General features: G+C 37.6%; 1 protein-coding gene across 2 annotated transcripts in view; it reads left to right on the forward strand.

Moving 5' to 3' along the window:
• LOC117400350 (CUB and sushi domain-containing protein 3) overlaps positions 1–23752 on the forward strand; it is a 524933-nt gene that overhangs the window by 416215 nt on the left and 84966 nt on the right. For both annotated transcript variants that reach the window (XM_059022384.1, XM_034000180.3), the window contains exons 35-43: positions 2552–2676; positions 2986–3082; positions 4598–4702; positions 9201–9319; positions 9624–9693; positions 10288–10404; positions 12420–12629; positions 13001–13189; positions 19865–20042. In XM_059022384.1, the coding sequence (XP_058878367.1) occupies positions 2552–2676; positions 2986–3082; positions 4598–4702; positions 9201–9319; positions 9624–9693; positions 10288–10404; positions 12420–12629; positions 13001–13189; positions 19865–20042 (1210 nt within the window). The remainder of the gene's footprint in view (positions 1–2551; positions 2677–2985; positions 3083–4597; positions 4703–9200; positions 9320–9623; positions 9694–10287; positions 10405–12419; positions 12630–13000; positions 13190–19864; positions 20043–23752) is intronic.

Genomic DNA, 23752 nt, shown 5'->3' on the forward strand with positions numbered 1-23752 from the left:
AACATTTCACATCTACAAAATGAACCACATTTAAAAAAGGAGATTAAGCCAATACAGATGTGATATAGAAATGCAATCATAAAGAAATGAACAAGAAAACAAGACATGATACAGACTTGCAGGAGTGACAGACTTGGCTTTCAAAAAATATTACCCACAGAACCACTGGTCAGTTACACTCGGGTTCCTTGGGTTATCTTTATTGTACTAACCAAGCTATTTATTTATTTAGAATTATATAGTATGATATATGTACAGCATACAAGTGCGTGTCACACCACAGATACATACTGTAAACACTTTAGTAAAGGTTAATACATGAACGTTTCTTTTGAATGCAAACACGTTTTAATGCCTCTTATCCTTTTGTATTTGGTTTCAGTCTGTTCAGGGAATCTAAACTGAACAATGTAATCTGTAAGGTTTTAAATTCTCCCCCTGTGCTATGAGCTGATGCCGAGTGCTGTCGAAATAACCACCTGGTACACTGTATTCTGAGGTATCCGTCATTGATTTTAAATGATTAATGCCTCAATATCTCCTTTGACTTCTCCTCAAAATGTGTTCTTCCTGAACTTGGCCTTTCAACACTAAACACTGTACAAAGATACATGCGTCAGAGACCAAGATGCCTGCACAAAAACGTATTTTTCTATTCTGTGCACTAGATCTGTCCCCAGATTTTGATTCTTTCTACAGTACAATGGCATTACACGGGCCATTAAAATGTTGTATTTATAAACCAAAAAACAGCAGCTATTACTCTGAAATGCTCAGCTGAACATGTAATTAAATCCAGAAACAAACTGTAAACAGGATAATGAAATGATTAACGATAACATCGATAGTAATTAACTCTTAACTATGGCTGCAGTTTTAAAAAACTGCAAATAATAAAAAACTGTGAAAACTGTGAAAATAATGAATGCTAACATTTCAGAAATATCCCCAAACTACAGTACGTGTATCACAGTTATCAATATCACAATTACTGTTTGTTTTGTTATGTGGTACAGTTGTCCCGCATTATACCGCCCCCGTTTATAACGCCACACTCGCATACCGCCAGCTATTCTCTCTGAACAATGTCACCAATATAAAAACAGTGCTATTTTTACCCGTTATATCGCCACCCCGCTGTCTGCCACCCGCTAACTTCCCAAACCAAGGAAACGTAAATATAAGCATTGTAGTTTCCCTCATTGTAGCGCCTGTGAAATGATCATGGCCAATTAAAACAACAAAGTTATGCAGTTAACCTTTGAGTCGCTTTCCTAATTTTTTGTTAACTGAACGTTCATACCAATGTCATCAACACTTCGGCTCCCAAAGCAAAACAGAAAGTACAACATGGCGAGTCGACCCTACATTTAACACCAGAGCAAAAGAAAAAAATCTGCATGTATGCATCTGAAAATAAGAAAGCAAGTCAGCAACACGTGGCAAATGTTTTCTCACCTAAGTGAGGCATATCCTGTTAATCGAAGGACAATCTGAGACATTCTAATGGATAAAAAGAAATGGCTTACCTTGATGAAACGGGTCGATTTGTTTAACCTGAAAAAGGCTTGACGCAGTCTAAAATAAGTGACTTTTATACACCACAGTAAATGTTAAAAAAGAGGTTTGTTTGTTTACGTGCAAGTTTTGCACAAATGAAGGCTCACTTAAACTAAAGCATCAGTTTTTTAAACAGCAGAATCATTTTTTTTTTATTTTACTTTTTGTTTGCCTGTACATATTTCAAGTTTTTTTAACTGCTTAAAAAAGAATGCTGTTGAGCTTAAATTGCTTTGTGAAATAAATAGATGGCATCATTCAATGGGGGATAGTATTCAGCAGACTTACAGTAGTGCCACAAACAGTAAAGTTCAAATGACCAGTACAGAAAAAAAAAAATAATCGTACGCTTTTTTGTTTTTATGGAATTGTTGTTTGGGTGATTTGACACTAAATGTGTGTTTATTTTTGTATTTTTTATTTTTTTATATATATAAACTTCCTTAAAAGTATGCATGTATGTTTCATACAGATGGGAAAATATGATAAAATGTCACTAGTAGACCTACTGTTGTGTTGAGAACTAGTACTGTAGTTTAAAAATAAATAATAATGTTTTATTAAAATGGCCTGGAGATACTGTAATTGTATAACTAACAAAATTAAACGTTCGAATTTATTGCAAGCATAGAAGGTTGTGTGTGTGTGTTTTTTTTTTGGGTTGACCCTCACTATAACGCCACCCTCGCTTATTGCCCGTTTTTGCCCATGGCCCTTACCTGGCAGTATAAAGAGGTTTGACTGTTTTTTAAAAGCTGCTATAAGGATAGCAACTCTGTAATTACTCTGTAATTAAAGTTTATTTTTGTCATTCAATACCATACTGACATTATTTTGTTCTGAAGTAGACCATAAACTTTTAAAGTTTATTTTCTTAATGTTATGCCTTTTAAATCTAATCTTTCATTAGGCTATATCCTTTTTTGGGGTTATGTGATTCATATTATGTGTCAGAGCTTTTTATTTTCTACTTTTGAATGTTTTCTTCTAGTGCCCTGTGGAGGAGTTTTAACTAAGCGCAGAGGAACCATTCTATCACCAGGGTACCCTGAGCCATATGACAACAATTTGAATTGTATATGGAAGATCACAGTGCCAGAGGGAGCTGGCATTCAAGTGAGTGAGCTGTTTGAAGTAACATAAATGAAATTCACTAGACCTAAACTATTGCTTGTATAAAGATTTTTAATAAAAGGAATGTTTAATTATTTTGCATGAATTATTTATTGGGATTTTAAAAAATCTAATAGGGAAAGCATTTCAAATTTAAATAAGATTTTCTTGTTCGATATCATCATGTATTTGTAGATTTAATAAACACCCAATTTCCTGTTGTTACAATATAGTACTGTACACATAAAGTACAGCCAAATTAAAATGTTAACGTTAAAATCTTTCTCTACTTTTATTCTTTCCCTTTATAAGATTCAAATTATAAGTTTTGCTACAGAACATAATTGGGATTCATTAGATTTCTATGACGGAGCAGATAACAATGCGCCAAGACTTGGCAGCTATTCAGGTAAAAGACAATATTAATTGTAATAAAAGTCACACAAATCACACATTTGACTTTCATAAACATTATTAGCTCACTTGTAATCATCCATTGTGTGTAAACCCCCAAAATTATAGACCGGAAGTCAATTTCCTACATTTGCCTAGTTAACAAGGATACAGCAGTGTGGAGTAGTGGTTAGGGCTCTGGACTCTTGACCGGAGGGTTGTGGGTTCAATCCCCAGTGGGGGACACTGCTGCTGTACCCTTGAGCAAGGTACTTTACCTAGATTGCTCCAGTAAAAACCCAACTGTATAAATGGGTAATTGTATGTAAAAATAATGTGATATCTGTATAATGTGAAATAATATATAATGTGATATCTTGTAACAATTGTAAGTCGCCCTGGGTAAGGGCGTCTGCTAAGAAATAAATAATAATAATAATAATAATAATAATGCATGCATTACAGTCTCCATCATCATATGTGGTAGAACTTAATTTTGAATCCTTGTTTGAGAGATGCAGTCCAAATCACTGTACTATTGTTTAAGCAAAAGAGCCCGAAGAAGAGGGCTTTACTGTCTGGTAAGGGCTACCCCGTGCCAGAAAGAGAAGGACCTTACCAGACAGTAAAGCCCTCTTTTGAGGGTTCCATTGCTGTTAGAAAATGGCTGCGTTTTTTTCGTGATTTTACATAGTATGAACGGTAACATTTAAGGGCCTTTCCCAGATATTAGGGACTTCATATTGACAAATCATGATAAAGGAAATCTACAATCCATTTTCTAATGTCTATTTAAGCAATAGCAATCGAGACACAGGGCATTCCTGAGGATTAATGACTGGATGGGCGAGTTGGTGGTTATTAACCCCTGGACTCAGCCTTGGCACTGGATAAGTCTTCTAAGTGAATTAACACTGAGATATTTGGAGAAATATTGACTCCTGATGTACAAATCTGTACCAGTATTTTCTAATCTTTAAGGGTGGTACGATAGAAACCACAGGACTGACTAGACCGGATATCGCAGCTTTCTTTTTTTATTTTTTTGCGGTACAACTCGCCTCCGTGTATGAGAGAGATTTTTTTAAGCACTAGATGAAATTTATATTGTTGCAAAAATTACTTGATTTAAGCATTGTAAATATACCCCAGTTTCTCTATGTGTAAGTTAAACTGAAGCGCTTTTTCTGAAATACGGTATCAACCCATGTGTTGAAAGAGTTAAAGAGGATTTACAGTATTTTGTATGGTTTGTTCTCAGCTAATTCAAAATTAACTATATGACCTTAAACCCTAGTGCTTTTAAGCCTTTCACCTTTTCATTGTTTATATTCATCTTCATGTTCACATAACTGATAACTCCCTGTGAATTGTTTGAGAAACCATAAAATGAACAAATATTTGAATGTAGAGAAAGAAAATTAGCATTGCAGAGTTGCTGCTACTTGTATGATAACAGATTTTTAAAAATTATTTTAAAAATAAAAGAAAACTGCTCATTAACACAATTTGTTTGGTTACATTATTTTAGGCACGACAATACCACAACTTCTGAACAGCACATCGAATAACCTGTATCTGAACTTTCAGTCAGATATTAGTGTGTCAGCTGCTGGATTTCATCTTGAATACACAGGTATGGCATATGCATAGAATTGGTATCAGATAAAAACACTGCCTATAGATTTGTCAGTCTGATATAAAAATCAATTTAAAGGTAACAGTCTTAAGCCTTTCATACAAAATCTGAAAAAAATGGCACCTGACAAAAGTGCATAGATTGTTTTATTCGATCACAACTTTGAATTCACAAACATATATCTTAAAATCATCCCATAAAAGGAAGGATTTCAACATTAGCAAGATGATGATAACTGTTTTGCCATCAAATAATTATTATACTGCAACCATTGGTAACCAAATGTTGTATTTTACATGCATTGCAGGTCTGTATTTCACTCATTGTTTATTGTAAAAGTTTAGTATGCTTTTAAACCCGCTGTGTTTGTACATTCAATGATGTAAAGTATGTAATATGTCAAGATTCTAATTTTGTAATTGTAAACTGCAATAAGTGAAAAGATATATCAGTCTCCATTTCCATATCAACTGCTAAATTGATTACACAATCCATTTAAGTGCTAAAACTAACCCACCAGTTAAAACGCCTTGGGCATTTAAATTAATTCTGAACAATACATTATTTAAAATTATTCTTGCAGAGTTCAGCATCAATCAACATACACAATTACAGTTGGTACATAATTTTAAGAAATGAATCTCTTGTTTAAATGTGGAAGCGTAGTCGTTCAGATGTAATCTAAATAATGTTATTTTCTTTTTGAAAAAAAGATGTATGAGATTGGATAGACAGTATTGGTTACTCAGAAAGAAACATCGGAAACATATTTAGATGCTGCTTTACACGACGACTGATTTTCCATACATTTCATGCAATTCCTGAAATTGAACATACATGTGTGTTTCATATTTACTCCCTTTATCCTGCACCTAGCTTGTTCCAATGTGCTACTAAATAATCAGGTATCAGAAATCCACCAAATCTGGTAAGGCAAACTGGTTCTTCTTCATGGCCTCAAATAGGTTATACATTAAAAACTAACAGACTTTGATTTTTAGTTGGACAGTTCTTGTAATAAGTTAGATAATGATTTCATATTGGTTGTGACAGCCAGCCTACATCTCAACAAAGTAATAATAAAAAAAAAAACAGAACAGACTGCAGGACCACCATTGACTTCTGGGATAATAGAATTCAAACATTAGTAAATATAAATTGGTTTCCAGCATAATGCCTGGGTTTATCCTCTGACACATACAGGACCAGCCTGCCTATCTAGTACCAAGCAGGCCTTGTTGACAGTCCAGTTACTGCCTTTAAAAAAACACGTTTCTGCGAGTTTTGTTTCTCCATGGCGCTCTGCATCTCTAGGAGCTGACGTTCCCGTCTGAGGACGTGGAGTCAGATGGTGCATCCCCTGCGGTTAAGCTCATCCTGTAACGGCAGAGCTTATGCCATTGATCAAGAGGCCACTGCGGTCTTGCAGGTGCCCTGGTCTACACAGCGTCTGCCCTGTTGCATTACTGCACAGCGCCATTGCTGCTTGAGCAAACGGACCCTTGAGTGCAGCTACAGTACTGTACACTACTGTACTGACCCAGTGCTACAGGCCCCAAACTGGTACCAAACTGACCCTGCACCGGTTCCAACCGGCTACTGACCGGGGTTTTACAATCCCCAATCTGATACCAAGCAGGCCTTGTTGACAGTCCAGTTGCTGTAACTTGCGGTACATTCTTGCGGTACATTGCTTGCTATTTGCATAATGACTGGGTTTTATCCTTGTGACACATGCAAGGCCATCTGGAGTATTGGCATCAGTGCACCTCAGACATCTGGTTGTTTACTAGCGTTCAGACCGGCTACTCCCTGCAGTTGAAGCCCAGGCCCCCTCCCTTTCGGGGCATGACTGCAGCATCAGTCACGGACCAACAGGATGTTGCTGTGGTGTCTCAGGATGTAGCAGCTCTGCTGCAAAAACAGGCTATTCACATGGTACACCCCCTCCAGTTGGCTTTAGATGCCTTTGTACACAAATGGCCGAGGCAACTGTTATATGCCTTCCCACTGCTCACCATGCTCCTACTGTGTCTCGACTAAATCAAGCAGGACCGGGCCAAGGTGCTCTTAGTAGCCCCTTATATGTCCAGGAGACTCTGGTTTTCAGCCCTGATGCAGCTCCTCAGCGGCTAGCTGTGGAGCCTGCCCATGCCGCAGCCTGCTCAATCAGGTGCGTGGGACCTTATGGCATCCTGACCCATCGAGTCTGCAGCCCTGGGTCTGACCCCTGAACGGCTGCATTTGAGCCGGCTGGGTCTGTCCAATAGGGTTATTGACATCCTGCAAAATGCCAGAGCAGCAGCCTCACGTACGGGTACAAGTGGGGCTCCTTTCAGACGTGTTGCCTGCCCCGGGGGTTCGATCCCACAACCTGTTCCATGGCAATTATACTGCAATTTATGCATCCTGGAGCTTAAGTGGTTAAAGGATCTCTGGCAGCTATTTCAGTTTGCCGTGTCAAAATTGACACAGTTTCCTGTGGTGCTTGAAGCACTCATGAAGCCTCCAGTTGAGCGCTTGCATTCAGCTGAGCTGAAATTTGTATTTCTTAAAGTGGCTTTCTTTTTTGCAATCATCTCTGCAAAGTGGGTGAGTGCGATGCAGGCATTCTTATTTGTGAAAGCCTGCTTAATTTTTGCAGAAGCCAGGACCAAGGTTACGCTCCGTACAATCCTGCTTTTTTGTTGAAAACTATCTTGGCATTTCATGTCAACCAGTCTGTGGAATTGGAGGCTTTCCATCCACCTCCTGTCCAGTCTGACAGAGAGCGGCAGCTGCAGACGCTCTGTGCTGAGCGGGCACTAGCGTGTTATGTTGACAAGACTAAAAGTTGGAGGCAGTCCGAACAATTGTTTTGTGTGCTGTGTCTGTCCAAATGGATAGCAGATACAGTCAGGACTGCCTATGAGCGAGACAACTTGCCCCCTCCAGAAATGCTCATTACCAATTCAAGCAGGGGCATGGCAACTTCGTGGGCTTTATTCCAGGGTGCATTTGCAATGCTGTGGTGTGGGATACTCCCCATACCTTTACTAGGTTCTAGAGACTGAATGTCGTGGATCCTCAAAACCCTGGCTTTGGAGTGTTAAGGGCGGCTTCCTGGTCAACCCTTACAACACAGTCATAGAGATAAATTTCTCCCTCAATTTCTTAGTCTCAGCTACTTGTTACTGGTGTCCCGAATGGTAATGCACAAGGCAGCCTCGACTTAGCCTTGTAGCATTCCGGGCAGCAATCTTGCCCTTGCGATGGCTTGGGTATACTGACCCATTCGGTAATGGTTACATTTCGTACTTGAAAGGGAAATTAGGTTTTTATCATAGCCCTGGTTCCCTGAAATAGAAATGTAACCATTAATCTTCAAGGTCACTACATCCATGATTGCAGCAGGATTGAAGGAAAAAAGTTCTGTGCATGCCGTCCTTTTATACCCTCGGGGGCAGGCATGACTGCGTCACAAAGGCTCGGCTGAGCTTGATGTATTTTATTCAGGTTTCGGGTCTTTAGGATGTAAATACCCATTCGGTAACGGTTACATTTCTATTTCAGGGAACCATGGTTATGCTAATGTTTTGACTGTTTCGTACAATACAGTATGCGGGCTTTGTCTTAAGGAATACTGGCAAAGCTGTCATTGCTTTACACATATAGAGTGGATGAAGTCAGAATCCTGCGCTGGTGCGATATTTCTGACCCGCTTTCGACCCGGACCTGCTACTACAGGGCCGACCGAACCGGCAACCCGCTGCAACACTTCTTCTTACCCGCGACCCGACCTGACCCGCTTTAATAAGACCTGCAACCCGACCCAAACCCGCAAGTGTTTGTCCTTTACCTACTGCCTGCGTCAACTGACTCTCACGCTCTAATAATAATACATTATTTGGGAAAGGGTTACAGACGATTACGCTGAAAGGGCACACAAAACATTTTTGGGGATTCAAATTCATACCTGCGCATGACCCGAAAATGACATATTTTGACCCGCACCCGAACTGCAAACCGCAAAAAAGTTCACATTCCGACCCGAACCCGACCAGCTTTGCGGGTCAAACCGCGGGTATCCGACCCGATGTAGGACTCTACCAGGTGTAGTAAAAATGGTGAAATTTAACCATGCTGTATTTGGCAAATATCTCAAAACCACCAAAGTGTTCCCTTATAAAACATGCCTAAATGCCTAACCATGGTAAATGCATAGTATAACCATAAATATATTGTGTAAAATTACTGTGATAGCACTTTTTTTTCTTAAAAGAATAAAAGTCCCATTGGTGTTGCAAAACGATAAATAAACACAGTTTGGTGACTTCGAAGCAAAAGGCTTGATGTATTTCCTCAATTGTGTCTTTGGTCATGAAGTAGTGTACAAATGATATTCACAGTATGTAAGTTGAATAATATTTTGTCTAATTGTGCATGTGCTATTGTTTTTCTAACGCCACAGAGAATTACACTTTTCAATTTAAACCTGAATTTTCTCTACTCTAAGCGATAGGTTTAGACTCCTGCCCAGAGCCACAGACACCAAACAGCGCAATAAAAGTTGATGATAGATACATGGTTGGGGACGTGGTGACATTTCAGTGTGATCAAGGCTATTCTCTTGAGGTAAGAAATTCCTTTTAATATTAATCCAGCTGTGGGGTGATGTATAGACCCACTTACTAACATTAGTACACACAATAGAAATACAGAGAAATCCGTTTTTTGACAAATCAGGTTTAAATTTGTAACACCTTGATATTTTAATCTAACACTATTTAGATCATTAAAACAGACCCTGGTGTCAAAACACACATAGTAATATAACAATGGGAAGTCATGTTAGCTAAAATACTATAGTTCTCTTTTCCTTTTGATATCAATGTTACATTTAAAGGATTTCTAATCAAATACAACACTTCTCTTTAAGGGACATACCCATATAACATGTATGCCTGGTCCTGTTAGAAGATGGAATTACCCTGTTCCACTATGCCGAGGTATGTTCTGTAATCTGTAGCCCATGTAAATTGTATTTATGCATTAAAGAAGTTGCACTATTCAAGCATAAATGTTCTATAAACATATTTGGATTAGTTCACTTTATACAGGAGTAAGGCAACATTTTGCACTTGTGTCCCATCGAGTAGGAATACCAGATTATTTAAATGGATATTTCCAAAGCAATGCAACTGAACTGTACATTATAGATATGGAACGCTATCATAGGGGTGAGTAACTATTTGTTAAGGTCGTCTTTTGCAGCTTAATTTAAACTAAAATACAGCATAATAATTTGCTACAACTGGGGTTTTGAGTTTTGTGTAGACCTAAATTACTTTACCGTAACATCTAGAGATTTTTATCCTTGATATAAAACCATGGGAATAGAAAGGGACAGCAAACAACATTGAAAAAGTTATTTAAAGATCATGATATACTGTATATATATATATATTTTTTTAAACACGATAGACCCTGCCCCTGCTAGTTAAAAGTACAAATAATAACCAATAATAACGAAAAGTCCATTTTGCTTCTGTCGTTTCAGTTTAACAAGCTGTTTCTTGCTTTCTCTTTTGTTCTTTATATAGCCCAGTGTGGAGGTTCACTGGATGAATTTAGTGGAGTAGTTTTAAGTCCTGGTTTCCCTGGAAACTACCCCAGCAGCTTAGATTGTATATGGACAATAAAGCTTCCAATTGGTTTTGGTACGTATGCTTTGCCTCATGTGTTGGTCAGGGCATAGGTGTAATTTACACGGGGGACATGTCCGCCTCACCTTTTAAATGATGTGGAAATGTCCCCCTCACATTGCAGGAGTACTAAAACTTTTATTGAACAATAGTTTATTGGTATAATTACTAGTCAGTATAGAAGTCAATGGGAAGAAAAATTGGATCAGTACCGGGATCACTGGAGCCGGATCATGAGATGGTGTTTTACTATGAGGATCTGGATCAGACTCCACTGATCCGTAATATTGATCAGATCCTGGAGCTGCACACACCTTTAACTAGGGAAACTGACCAATGAGAAATGAACATACGTGGTGCATAGTTTAAAGACTAAAACAGTAAACTTAAAACAGCAAAATTACGTTTGTGCCTTGTGCAAATAAATACAGACATCAATAAAAACTAAATACATTACCAAATTATTTGCGTGTTTAAATACATTGCACAGACTCTCGCATCTCTATTCAATGTTACAAAAACTCACTCTTGGTCACATTTTAGTAAACCCTTTTAAACTAATAAATAAACAATTACCATAATCACGAAGTTGATTTCTTACCTGTAAACAGGAACACGTTTAAAGTTTGCAACTCATTGTCTGGAGCTTGGTGTTATTTACATTATCATCGATACACTGCGGTTTGAGGTTCAAGCTACATCTGTATATTTTAAATGGATGGAAGCTGAAAGTACTTTTTAAAAACACCCTTGTACTATACCAATACAGTACTAGCATCATTTTAAGCAAAACTGTATTTCTCTTAAGTATTTCAATTCTGGGGAAACCTCAATGTTTCTAGAAATATATGTCAAGGGCAATTCTCATCCCTGTACACTCACTCTTGCGTACAACGCTGCCTCAGGGACTGGTTGTACTAAAGGGATCTGATCCTGGATCCAGGCTGTGATCTGAGAAGTCATGGCTTCGTAATTCCATGACTCAGAAGCAACTGAATAACATAGCTATTTGCCACTCATCACTCATGACAACATTGTGCCAACAATTTATGGTTTTGAATGACTGCCGCAAGAATGTATTTTGATCTTTTAATTAGACATACAAGGGATGCAATGTTTTGTTATACTTGTTTGTAACATATTTTATTGTTTCAGATAGAATAATCTTCATGCATGTCCCAGCTACAGAAACTGCCCCCCCCCCCACACTTTTGAAACCAACATTTTCACCACTGGCTCAGGGTTATAAATGTAATGAATGTTGGCTCTAGGGAGGCAAGACAAGCCAAGTGTCACGTTTAGTTTATTTGTAAATCAAGGGTACCTTTGATCAGGAGTTCCTAAACCTTGCCTCAAAGCCAGAGATCCTGACCGAGGACTCCCATCCAATGATCCATACAAATTTGAAGTTTGGTTCTCTTTACCCATTTTGTTGAATAATGGTACATGCTGTCAGTGTGAAATTAAGATTATAAATGTACACAGTGTTACAATCTAAATAATCACAAGCTCTTAACAAGAGTGTTAGTCTCTAAGCCCCCCATGAGACCTCAGTTAGGAACCACTGCCTTATCTTTTTTTTTTTAAAGAAAGCTCATCACTCAATACTTTATTCAAAGTAAACTGGAATGCTTATGTTCTAAGCTCTATCCTGTTTATTAATGGTGATCCAATAGGCATTTACAACATTTAATTTCTGGTGCTTTAATTGTATGCCAAGGGATACAATTAAAGCACATACACAGTATTAATGTTCTGATTTTGAATCCATTATAATATTGCCTACCTATGATTTATTCATAGTAGTACCATGTTAGTTAGTAGTTGTCGTAGTAGTAATAGTAACAGTTGTAGTCGGAGTGTATTTGAACACACTTTTATTATGTACCAGTATTATAACATTGACATGTTAACAGTATTTGAAATGGCTTGAACATTAATATGCCATATTGCAGTACAGTATTACATTTTGGTTATGTGGAGGGGCATTTTCATGTTTCATTTTCATTTTTTTTTCATATTACTTACAGGTATTCAACTGCAGTTTGTCAATTTTTCCACTGAGTTAATCCATGATTATTTAGAAGTGCGGAGCGGCTCCATAGAGACTGGTACGGTGATTGGCAGATTTAGTGGCACTCAAGTGCCAGCCTCACTCTTCAGCACCACTCATGAGACCAGTTTGTATTTCCATAGCGACACTTCCCAGAACAAACCAGGATTTCATATTACATATCAGGGTAAGTACTAGGGTAAACTAAGTGATCTGCTCTCATTATGCTGCTGATAGTGAAGTTTGAGGCCTGGTATAAACTCAAAAGAGGCAGGGCATGAGCTGCCCATATAGTATCCTTGTAATATGTTGTATATACGTGTATATTGTTTTTAATGTGTTGTATTATATAATATATTGGTTTTAATGTGTTGTAGCAGTTTACCACATGTTTCAACATTTTAATTTTTTTTTTAAGTGAGGAGAATTATACAAACTTCGATATTGTATTCTTATATAACCCAAAGCATCATATTTAAATAACTTTGATTAGAAATATAACATATAATTTAATATCAAACAATAAAGCAGCATTATTCACATGTTTGATTTATATAGCTTATCAGTTGCAAAGCTGCCCTGATCCCCGTCCTTTCCGGAATGGTTTTTTGATTGGGAATGATTTCAGCGTGGGACAGACTGTTACTTTTGAGTGTTTTCATGGTTACACTTTGATTGGAGAGGCAGCGCTAACATGCCTCCATGGTTTAAGCCGGAACTGGAACTATCCTGTGCCTAGATGTGAAGGTAAGGTCTAAAGAAAATGATCTTTCTTACTACATATTGATAAACAACATTAAATAGTGGGGTAAAATAACAGTAATAAGTTCTGACTGGATAAGCTTTGTCAGTAAATAAATCTTTTAACTAAACAAAGAAATATTATAAGCTTGGCATGGCTATGGAGTACTAATGTATTTGTCTTGTCAATTAGAATCACATAATTTTCTGCTGTATTCATCCTTTTAAAAACTAAATCTAAACAACTAGAAGAATACATAGTTGATATATTCCATACCCAACAAATGTGTTCCTTTAGAGACAAAAGACATATTTATTTTATTTGACCTAAAATTCTTACTGGAAATCAACTCCAATTCTATTAATCCTGCAATTTCCCTAAATTTTCTCATTTCTACATGCCTGTTCAGCAGGGATATAATCCTCTTTATAGGAGATTTCCTCAGAGTGTATTGTATGGCAAATCCCCTTGTCTAAAATATCTTAAATCTACTGTACTGTAAGAGTAAAGCTTTCAAAATACATCTTATCATCTTTGATAAATACACCATTGCACTTTAATTCTTGTATCAAAAGATGCATTGTTTTCAAAAACTAGTTCAGTTTCCTTGGTGCAATGTTTACACACTGTTGTTTGTACACGTTTGTATTTAATTACTACCCTAGTTAATGTAAGGAACAAAAGAAAGGTTTAACAAAAATATAATTGAAACATAGTAATTAATTTACATATAAATCAACTGGAGGACATCAAGCAAATGTTAGATTTGTGGGTAACCAAGTAAGAAGTAAAATTGGTTTCAAATGTTTTGGATTTAAACATGTTTTGTTTTTTATTTTAAAAGAATAAAACAGCCATTATAAAACAAGAGTTAAAGTAAATATTGATAGGTATGAAAGTTTGTCCGCACTCGGATGTCCGTTACCCAGATATACGTCAATCACGTTTTACCACCCTTGTATTAAGAATAAAATCAACCCCATTATATATATGTAACAAATTAATGCACTTGTCAGTCACACAAGATTTCCGACTCCGTCACCAGTTTTCTGATACAAAGCCCATCTCTTCAATGTTACAATGTACTTGTTATCCGTCACTTTTTTTTGAGCGTTTTTTGTTTTGTTTCCTCGCATGTCAAATCAGTCTGTCTTTATTGTGCAGTTACACAGCGCTTCCTCCAATTTCACAAACGAGAAAAGCTACGGTAATGTAAAACAGTTATCGTTAAACAGTTTTAGATATTGTGATGCATTTTTTTTTTTTAATCTGTGATCTTTAGTTGCTTTTGTGCATTTTCAAGTGAACTGTAACATTAAGGCTTTATCGAGCACTATATTCTGCAATTTTGAATACTGACGTTGGATACAGTTTAAATTATGGCAACTGGTGTCTTTTGCCAAATTGCACAGCATTTTACCAGTTCTGTGCATGGGTAACAGTTTGATTTCATTTTGCTGTTGGGTCGTTAATGGGGAATTTTACATACTGCTACAATATGTACCGGATTTAGAAATATGTACTGTATTACAGTCCACGTGTCCACAGTTGTCTCTTTTGGCAAGTGATATTTTCAGAATTATATTGTTCTGAATTAAAATAATTCTGTTGAAAATATACTATTGGACCAACAAAACCAACTACAGTACATCTAAATGGATTCCTACTTATTTTAAGACACACACCATGCAGGTATCGCAAAGTCCCTAAACAATATGTTAAAATAAATTAGTTCAGCACCGTATAAAAAAAGTTGATTTTGCCAGTGCTTGCTAGTCTATTAACCAGTTTTAAATTTAAAGCGTTAAAACGTCCCGTTCTATGGTATTTCAAACAAGGGTTGGAACGGATCAAAATGAAATAATCAGATATGCACCACACTTGTTTAACCGTCGCTGAAGTCCAAATTTTATAGGGTTGGATACGTGAGTGCTGACTGTATAACCCAAGCACTCAACCATACCTGTATTCTTACAGCAAGCTTTGTTTATCTTTAAAAAAACTGTAGTTTTTACCTATGATGTAATTTCCTAGTGTACTAAGAATTGTCCCCTGAAGAAACTGTGCTTTTCCCAGTGAAGAGTATGTTCTGTGCAGACCAGACACATGCTGAGCTCTGCAAGACCACAACCAGTTTGAGAAGAAATACAAGCACTGATAAATCACAATGTAGAATTAATTTGTCTTTTAAATATCACTTTGATATAGCATTGTTCCCTATATATAGTGTAATTTTAAGGTCATCAATATGCAGATTATTTGCTAGACATGTGAATAGATTTTATTGAGGTATGACACAGGCCTAGTTTGTGGGGTGAAACTGCATAACAGTCTAGCATTTTGATTGGTCCTTGTCTGTCAGAGGAATATGATGTCAACACAAGTGAGAAAGCTTGGAGGCATTTTTTAACATTGTGATCAGAGAGAGAGAGAGAGAGAGAGAGAGAGAGAGAGAGAGAGAGAGAGAGATCTGCTTCCCAGAATCTTTCAATTAAAATATAATATGGTATTTTGCTGTACTAATATAACAAACTATGGGTGACTATTACTTTATATAAATCATCATAATCATGTTATGCACAAATGTAAGAATTGGGTTTCTGTGGTAATGTACTTTCATTCAAATAGCATATATATCTCTAATCGTTTGTGTGATTTATTTTAATTGCAAATATATATATATATCCTGTCCACTATTATAGTTTTGTTACAGGATACATTAGTTTATCTCTAATGTAATCAGTTTTACATATAGACTGCCCCTGTTCTCAGGCTACGTCCCAAATTCTGGGCCTCTTTGCTCTTCACATAATGCCCCAAATTCTGGGCCGATTTGGTTTTCAGATAATATACCAAATTCTGGGCCTATTTATTTTTCAGATAACATCCCAAATTCTGGGCCACTTTAGTTTTCAGATAACGTCCCAAATTCTGGGCCGCTCTGCTGTTCTGAAATCAACACCGTTTTTGAGATGTTCTGCTCTTACAGAAGACAGCCCAGTTGCTAGGTCATGCTCAGTTTACCACAAAAATGTATACCAGAAATGGATAGTGATAGTAATAGTAATACTTAGTTCATGAATCAAAGTTAATATATTTTTTGACTCTCCCCAGAATTGTTTTTTTAAGCAGAAACAGAAATCAAATGTAAATGTTTTTAAAACAGCTTATTTCTTTAATACAATGAGGAAACTGCATTGCACTGAAATAGATACATCAAATACAGGTGTTTTCTTTTTATTAAGGTTAATATTAAAACACACTTTTGAGAAGGAACATGGTATTCCAAAAAAAGGACAGCTCATTTGCTTATGTAATGTCATTCAATATATAGTCATGCGTAGGGGTTTATCAGACCTCAACATAAATAGAAGGCGGAATTCATGAATATTTTATTCACCTATCACACGCAAAAAAATAATACAGAAAAATAAAGGCCTATATCAGCTCTTTCACTTACAGGTTTTGAGAGACCAGTGCCTTTCAACAACTTAACATGAATATTATTGTACTGTATTGGTCAAATAGTCCTCTATTCCTGATAGTGTAATCTGTAGGCTATACATAATATTTAAACAGTTGGACTATGCAAATACAATGGGAAAAAATTAAATAATACATTGTAAAATACTAATAATTACATCTAGTGAGAGATTGCAGACATTCTTGTGCAAGGTACAAGTAATGTGTAAAAATGTGCCCCTCAGCCATTAACTGTAAAGTCCTTCCCACTTGGACACATTTACACTGGCCTTAAAAGGGTTGACTGCAAGAGTGATAGACTGACACAAGTTAATCGTGTACCAGTAACTATCTTAAACTGCTGTTGTTAAACCGAGACCTACCCATTACAATCAGGTTTGGTGCGTCTGTACTCACTTGTTTGTTGCCTCATTTTGCTGAATGGTTAGTCTATGCAGCTGATGACTGCAATTAACTCAGCATGTTTATATTTTTAATATTTTGCAAGTGTTGTACTATATGGAAATGGTGACCGCACTTTTAATTGTGTACAGTTGTAATATGGGAAATAACATGCTGCAGCTCCCCTGCTCAATGTTTTGTGAAGTCCTGATCTGACAGCATGTAACAGACAGCTCTTATGATTTACATACCATTTATTCTTCCGTAAAAACAAGTTTAAATTGCAGTGAGTTAGTTCTGCTATGTTTACAATATTAAATACACCACAGCAAGCACATTGTCATATATTTTCATTAGCACAATCTGAGTGACAAATTTAGTAAATGGTGTTTTTTTTTGTTTGTTTTTTTTTGTGTTGTTTACTGCAATCAGGTAAGCTGCAGTACACAGTACACTTCCTAATTACAGTCCCAAGTATTTCTGTGTGTTCTGCTTTCACATTTTTTAAATGGTCAGTTTGAGAAATAAACGTTGTTTTCCCTGCAACAGCTGACCCTGCTTTAGTGCAAAACTCACACTACATACTGTTTTACATAATGGTAACAGTGCTCTTAAATTACTGTGCCTGCTTCTTTGGCTGAAGAGGTATTATCAGCTCATCATCTAACTATGGAATATTGTGCAATTAAATCATACCTAAACCCCTGACGGTAAACAATGTAACTAAATATATTATATCTGGGATGCAAGACGCAACAGACGAACAAAATCCAATCGTGTTGACTCAAAACTTTCTGCTGGTGTTAATATACCTCTCTCTACACTTACAAGCATTTTTATTCCATCAACATGTGATATGCGTTTTTCTTTTATATATACAGACCGACGTCATTTCGCATTCGTAAATATTGACACTTGCTTTTAAAGTGATATGCAGCATTTTTGTGCTTAACCCCTAAAAAAGAGTTGTCAAAATGCATCGTAATTTCTCATTTCTCTGTGATTCAGTGGTACAAACAGATTGATACATTTCGATGGTGCGATTGAGGGAACATTGTGTTTTGACAAATCATATCGTCATAAAGAACTGTTGGTGCGTACCAGTGGCAAGCCTGTCACGTACCAGTAAAGGTATGTGTACCACAGGTTGAAAACCACTGGTCTAGATTGATATTTGATTCAGTACATACTTCCAGTCCACAGATGGAAATGCCTGACATTCTAAACAGCTTGACATTATAAATAGGCTTGGTAGTTTTTGAGGTACATTCCTAACAAAACTACTTGCCTTCAAATATCATTTTAATTATGATATTATATTATGGTATACTGAGCATGACCTAGAAAATGTGCTGTCATCTGTAAGAGTAGAACATCCCAAAAACTTGGCTGAATTCGGAACAGCAGAACGGCCCAGAATTTGGGACATGTCTGAAAGCCAAAGCGGACCAGAATTTGGGACGTTATCTGAAAACCAGAGCAGCCCAGAATTTGGGACGTAGCCTGAGAACGAGCAGTCTATATGTAAAACTGTGACTACATTAGAGAAAAACTAATTAATCCTGTGACAGAACTGTAATAGTGGGCAAGATGTATATTTGCAATTAAAATAAATCACGCAAATGATTATAGATATATGCTATTTCAAAGAAAAAAGTACATCACCACAGAAAGGCAATTCTTACATTTGTGCATAACATGATCATTTATATAAAGTAATGGTCACCCATAGTTTGTTATATTAGTACAGCAAAATACCACATTTGATTTTAATTGAAAGGTTCTGGAAAGCAGAGCTAAAATAATGGTGACATTGATTTATAAACGTATCATATATTGTGGTCTATGATTTTTTTTGCCAACCTAGTGATTTATTATTTTGTGTTCCAGTTTTATTTTAAAATAAATTATTTGCGGTTATAAAAAAAACATATGCACCATTATCTACACATGAAAAAAAATGTTATACTTTTTTTTTTTGTATATTGCTCTTATTTGAAATCATTCTCATTCATGTATCATACTTACTATGTGCTCTTACTGGACTTTACTCGTATAAGCAAATATTTTTACTATGTTAACTGCTTTTCGTCGAACTTGCTCTTAATTGTAATTATTTACTGTATTCTTTATTTTGCTCTTATTTGAATTTGATCTTTTTTTGCTACTGATTTTATTGTACTTTTACAACTGCTCTTATCTGTAATGTGATATTTTGTAACAATTGTAAGTCGCCCTGGATAAAGGCGCCTGCTAATAAATAAATAAATAAATAAATAAATAAATAATTAGTTATCTGTAGTAAGCTATTGCTATTTTAATGTATATTGGCCACTGGGAAAAAAAAACAGTGAAGAATCAAATTATTATTTTTTTTTTTTGGTGCGGTCTTGCAGAGTTTGGTACGTGACTGTAGTCTGCACAGAACAATCTCTACTCTGAGATAAAAAAAAACACCTTCTTCAGGGCACAACTTTTGGTACACCAGGAAGTTATGTTTTTTTTTGTTTGTTTTTTTTTAAAGATAAACAAAGCTTGCATTAAGAATATTGGTATGGTTCGATGCTCAGGAGTTAAATAATTAGTTTAATGTTCAAATGGACAAAAAAGAAACTAAACAATACATCCAAGAAAAGTTGAAATACGCACGAAACAAAGGCAAGCAAAACATTAGTAAACTTTCAAACCTATCAATATTCACTTTAAAGGAGCAATTCATCGTGAGGCTCTGCTGTAATGAGAAATTATTATCTTGTTTGTTTTTTTGTTTTTGTTTTACTGAAAACGTTAACCTGTGAATGTGTTTGCTTTCTCAGCTCTCTGTGGGGGAAACATTACAGCAATGAATGGCACTATTTACTCCCCTGGGTACCCTGATGAGTATCCAAATTTTCAAGACTGCGTTTGGCTTGTTAGAGTTCCACCTGGTTATGGGATATACATCAACTTTACAGTCTTACAAACAGAACAAATATATGACTTCATTACTGTTTGGTAAGCAATAACTGACATTCTTATTTATATGAGTAGATGGAACAACATTTTTAAGGATGCATTTTGTCCAAAGATCTTATTTCAATGTTGATACAGACCATGGACAAGTAGCTTTTCTCTTTTGTGTATTCACATGTATCAGTCCACTTCACCTAACCCTTGTGCTAATTCTCTTCATCAATGAATGTGCTGCTTATTTGTGATCTTTATGGCTACTCAAATAATCTATTCACTTTAGGAATGCCATTTGAGTTGTGAAATGCATTCTGGTCTTAAACGTTTAAATCTACACTTCTGTTTGTTGTTTTAAAATGTAGTCATGTTAGGTGTACTAAGCCATATTTAGAAAATCTAAATAAAGCTGTGCTGGTGTGAGAAACCTCTACTGTCTTAGTGGGAAGTTAAACAGACGTAATCCAACATATTAAACAGAAAATGGTAGGCCTTTGTTAGTATTTTACAAACATTAAAATGTATCTTTATTTACTACCTTCGTTTACTCACAGTAGAGACACGTGTCCAACACAATTACATCATTCATTTTTTCATTTACCAGTATTTGTGTTGTGCAACCATGGGATCACAAAAAGAGGTCTTTTTTAGATGGATTTTTGATCAGATACAGTACAATAATAACCAATTTACAAACAGTTTATAAATAACATTTTATTTCACTTAAACATCTGAATCAAAACAATTCTGTGGTTGGGTAAACATGTTAATATTAGTTTAGTTGGATGCACTGCAGTCAGTTGTTCTTAAATAACGGCAAAAAGCTGTCAATTTCCCTTCAGATAGAGTGCTTTCCATTCTCTTGTTGACATACGATAGATGTACAGTTGCATTTTCTAATGAAGTAGCTTGACTACCAGTGGATTGCTCGGTGCATTGTTCTTTAAAGGGCTGCTTAAAATTCATAGAAATGCAATACTCTGTCTGACTCATACTTCGCCATAATGGTTTTGTCCAGCTGCAAATTTAAATAATTTATTTTGATTCTGCTGTGTCTGAATTAACATTCTGATAACCTATTCATTAACTTGATTTTCTTTTTGCGTTCTATGTGGCTAATATAAAGACTGCAAATTAATTTTGCTAACCATTTATCTTTCTGGAAATTATTTTTCATTGAGGCCAGGCTGCATTGACTAAAGCCCAATTTAAGAATTAATGAACAAACATATTATTGATCCATTTTTAGAAGGTTTGAGATTAACTCACCTGTTCACAGATGATAGATTTATTCCTCATTACCTGCGGACCCAAAGCTTGGAATTTTCAGGATAAATGACTGCCTGTGCGAAGTTCAATCATGGATGTCAAGTAACTTTTTGAAGCTCAACTCGGACAAGACTGAAATCCTGCTCCTCGGTACTCAACAGAGGCTGCAGATTGTTTCTCCTCTTGCTATTTGCATAGGAAACACGTCCATTTCTCACTCTTCAACCAACAAAAATCTGGGAGTCATCTATGATAGAGACCTCAGTTTTAATAAGCACATTAATAATACTGTAAAACATCTCCTATTACCATCTTAGAAGATGTTGAAATGCTCGTCCATGCATTTATCACGTCAAGAGTGGATTATTGCAATACTCTCTTTTCTGGTGTTAGCGACTGCACCTTGAAAAAACTTCAACTGCTTCAAAACTCTTAAGGACAAAATCAACTGAGCACATCACCCCCGTCCTGAAGTCTCTAAACTGGCTCCCTGTGAAGTCCCAGATTGACTATAAAATTATTCTGCTGGTGTATAAATCATTGCATGATCTGACCCCAACCTATCTGTCCAACCTACTTGCCCCTCATGCTCCAAAGCACACGTTGCGATCATGTAGTGCAGGAATGCTACAGATCCCTCGAGCTAATATCAAATCATTCGGCTCGAGAGCTTTCTGCTGTTATGCCCCAAAAGCCTGGAATGCCCTCCCAGACGAAATCCGACATCAGACTCAACTTTTTCATTTGGCTCGGTGTGGCAATGCGCCCTTCCCCTGTGTGCATTTGTGTGTTATGTGTTGTATGTTGCGTGTGTTAATGTTGGTGTATAGTCATTGGTACACGGGATATAAACGGGTCTGTGTTTCACGTGTGATTTAAAAAGTGTAGATTTGTATTTAGGCACGAGGAGAGCACAAATCACTTCACGTGCTGGTTAAATGTAATATGTGAGCACGGGGTTGCACAGAATTAATTCACGTGCTGGGATTCAAGTGAATAATTAATTAGTAATTGAATCCCAGCACAACAGTATATATAGAGACACGTAGCACTCAGTCGGGGTTAGGTGTTCAGAGAGTGGAGAACGGGTGAGAGAGAAGGAGTGAAATCGTAAGCGTAAATATATATATAGTGTTTTGTTTGTACTCACCGTGTTTGTTCGTCTGTCCTGCACCGTCTGTTTAGTGTTTAGTCGTTTTGTATGTCTGTTTATTTTGGCGTCAAGTGCCGTGTCCCGTGTTTTTTGTCTGTTCAAACCTTTTATTTTCTGTTCTGTTTATTAAATGGTGAGCGCGATCACGCGCTCAGCTTAACGAAAACCCCAAATCTCTGTGTGTTACTTCCTGATTCTGGTCTGACGCCACCCACTCCGGCCGTCTTTGTGACATGTGGTGTCCTGCGTGGGATCGACAGCGCCTCCAGGACTCAGGCCAGAGCAGGAACCGCATTTTTTGAAAAAAAAAAAGTGTTGGATTACCAAAAAAAAATATATATATAAATAAATAAAATGGGATGGAAGGAGGATAAAGAGGTGAAGGACAGGGAGGAGGAGTGCTGCCTAAGGGCCAGACATCCACGGCGATCTAACAAGCCAACGCCGGGGTGCCTCCTCTGCGACCAGGATCATCTGTTTGCCAACTGTCCCTTCCGCAGTTATGAGGAGGAGCCTGAGCGTCCACAGCCCAAGTGGGAGGAGCCTGAGCGTCCACAGCCCAAGTGGGAGGAGCCTGAGCATCCACAGCCCAAGTGGGAGGAGCCTGAGCGTCCACAGCCCAAGTGGGAGGAGCCTGAGCGTCCTACGCCCAAGTGGGAGGAGCCTGAGCGTCCTACGCCTGAGTGGGAGGAGCCCGAACGTCCTACGCCTGAGTGGGAGGAGCCCGAACGTCCTACGCCTGAGTGGGAGGAGCCCGAACGTCCTACGCCTGAGTGGGAGGAGCCCGAACGTCCTACGCCTGAGTGGGGGGAGCCCGAACGTCCACAGCCCAAGAGGGGGGAGTCGGTGCGTCCACAGCCCAAAAGGGAGGAGTCGGTGCGTCCACAGCCCAAAAGGGAGGAGTCGGTGCGTCCACAGCCCAAAAGGGAGGAGTCGGTGCGTCCACAGCCCAAAGAGAGGAAAGTCGGGGCTTCCATAACCCTAGGAACCAAGCTGCCAGCAGAGGGAGAATGCCTGCTGGTCCCACCTCCACCAGCAGAGGGAAAATGCCTGCTGTCCCCATCTCCACCAGCAGAGGAAGAACGCCTGCTGGTTTCCCCTTCCGAGGCAGAGCCGCACCAGTCCCCTGCAAGAGAGGCAGAGCAGCACCAGTCCCCTGAAAAAGGGGGAGACTACACGCTGCTCCCACCTCCGTCGCCAGGAGACTACACGCTGCTCCCACCTTCACCGGCAGGAGCAGAGCAGCCGGAGCTGTCTCTGCCTCCGCCACCTTCACCGGCAGGAGCAGAGCAGCAGGAGCTGCCTCTGCCTCCGCCACCTCCACCGGCAGGAGCAG

This window comes from Acipenser ruthenus, chromosome 4 (assembly GCF_902713425.1).
Source record: "Acipenser ruthenus chromosome 4, fAciRut3.2 maternal haplotype, whole genome shotgun sequence".
In the NCBI taxonomy this organism is placed as follows: Eukaryota; Metazoa; Chordata; class Actinopteri; order Acipenseriformes; family Acipenseridae; genus Acipenser; species Acipenser ruthenus.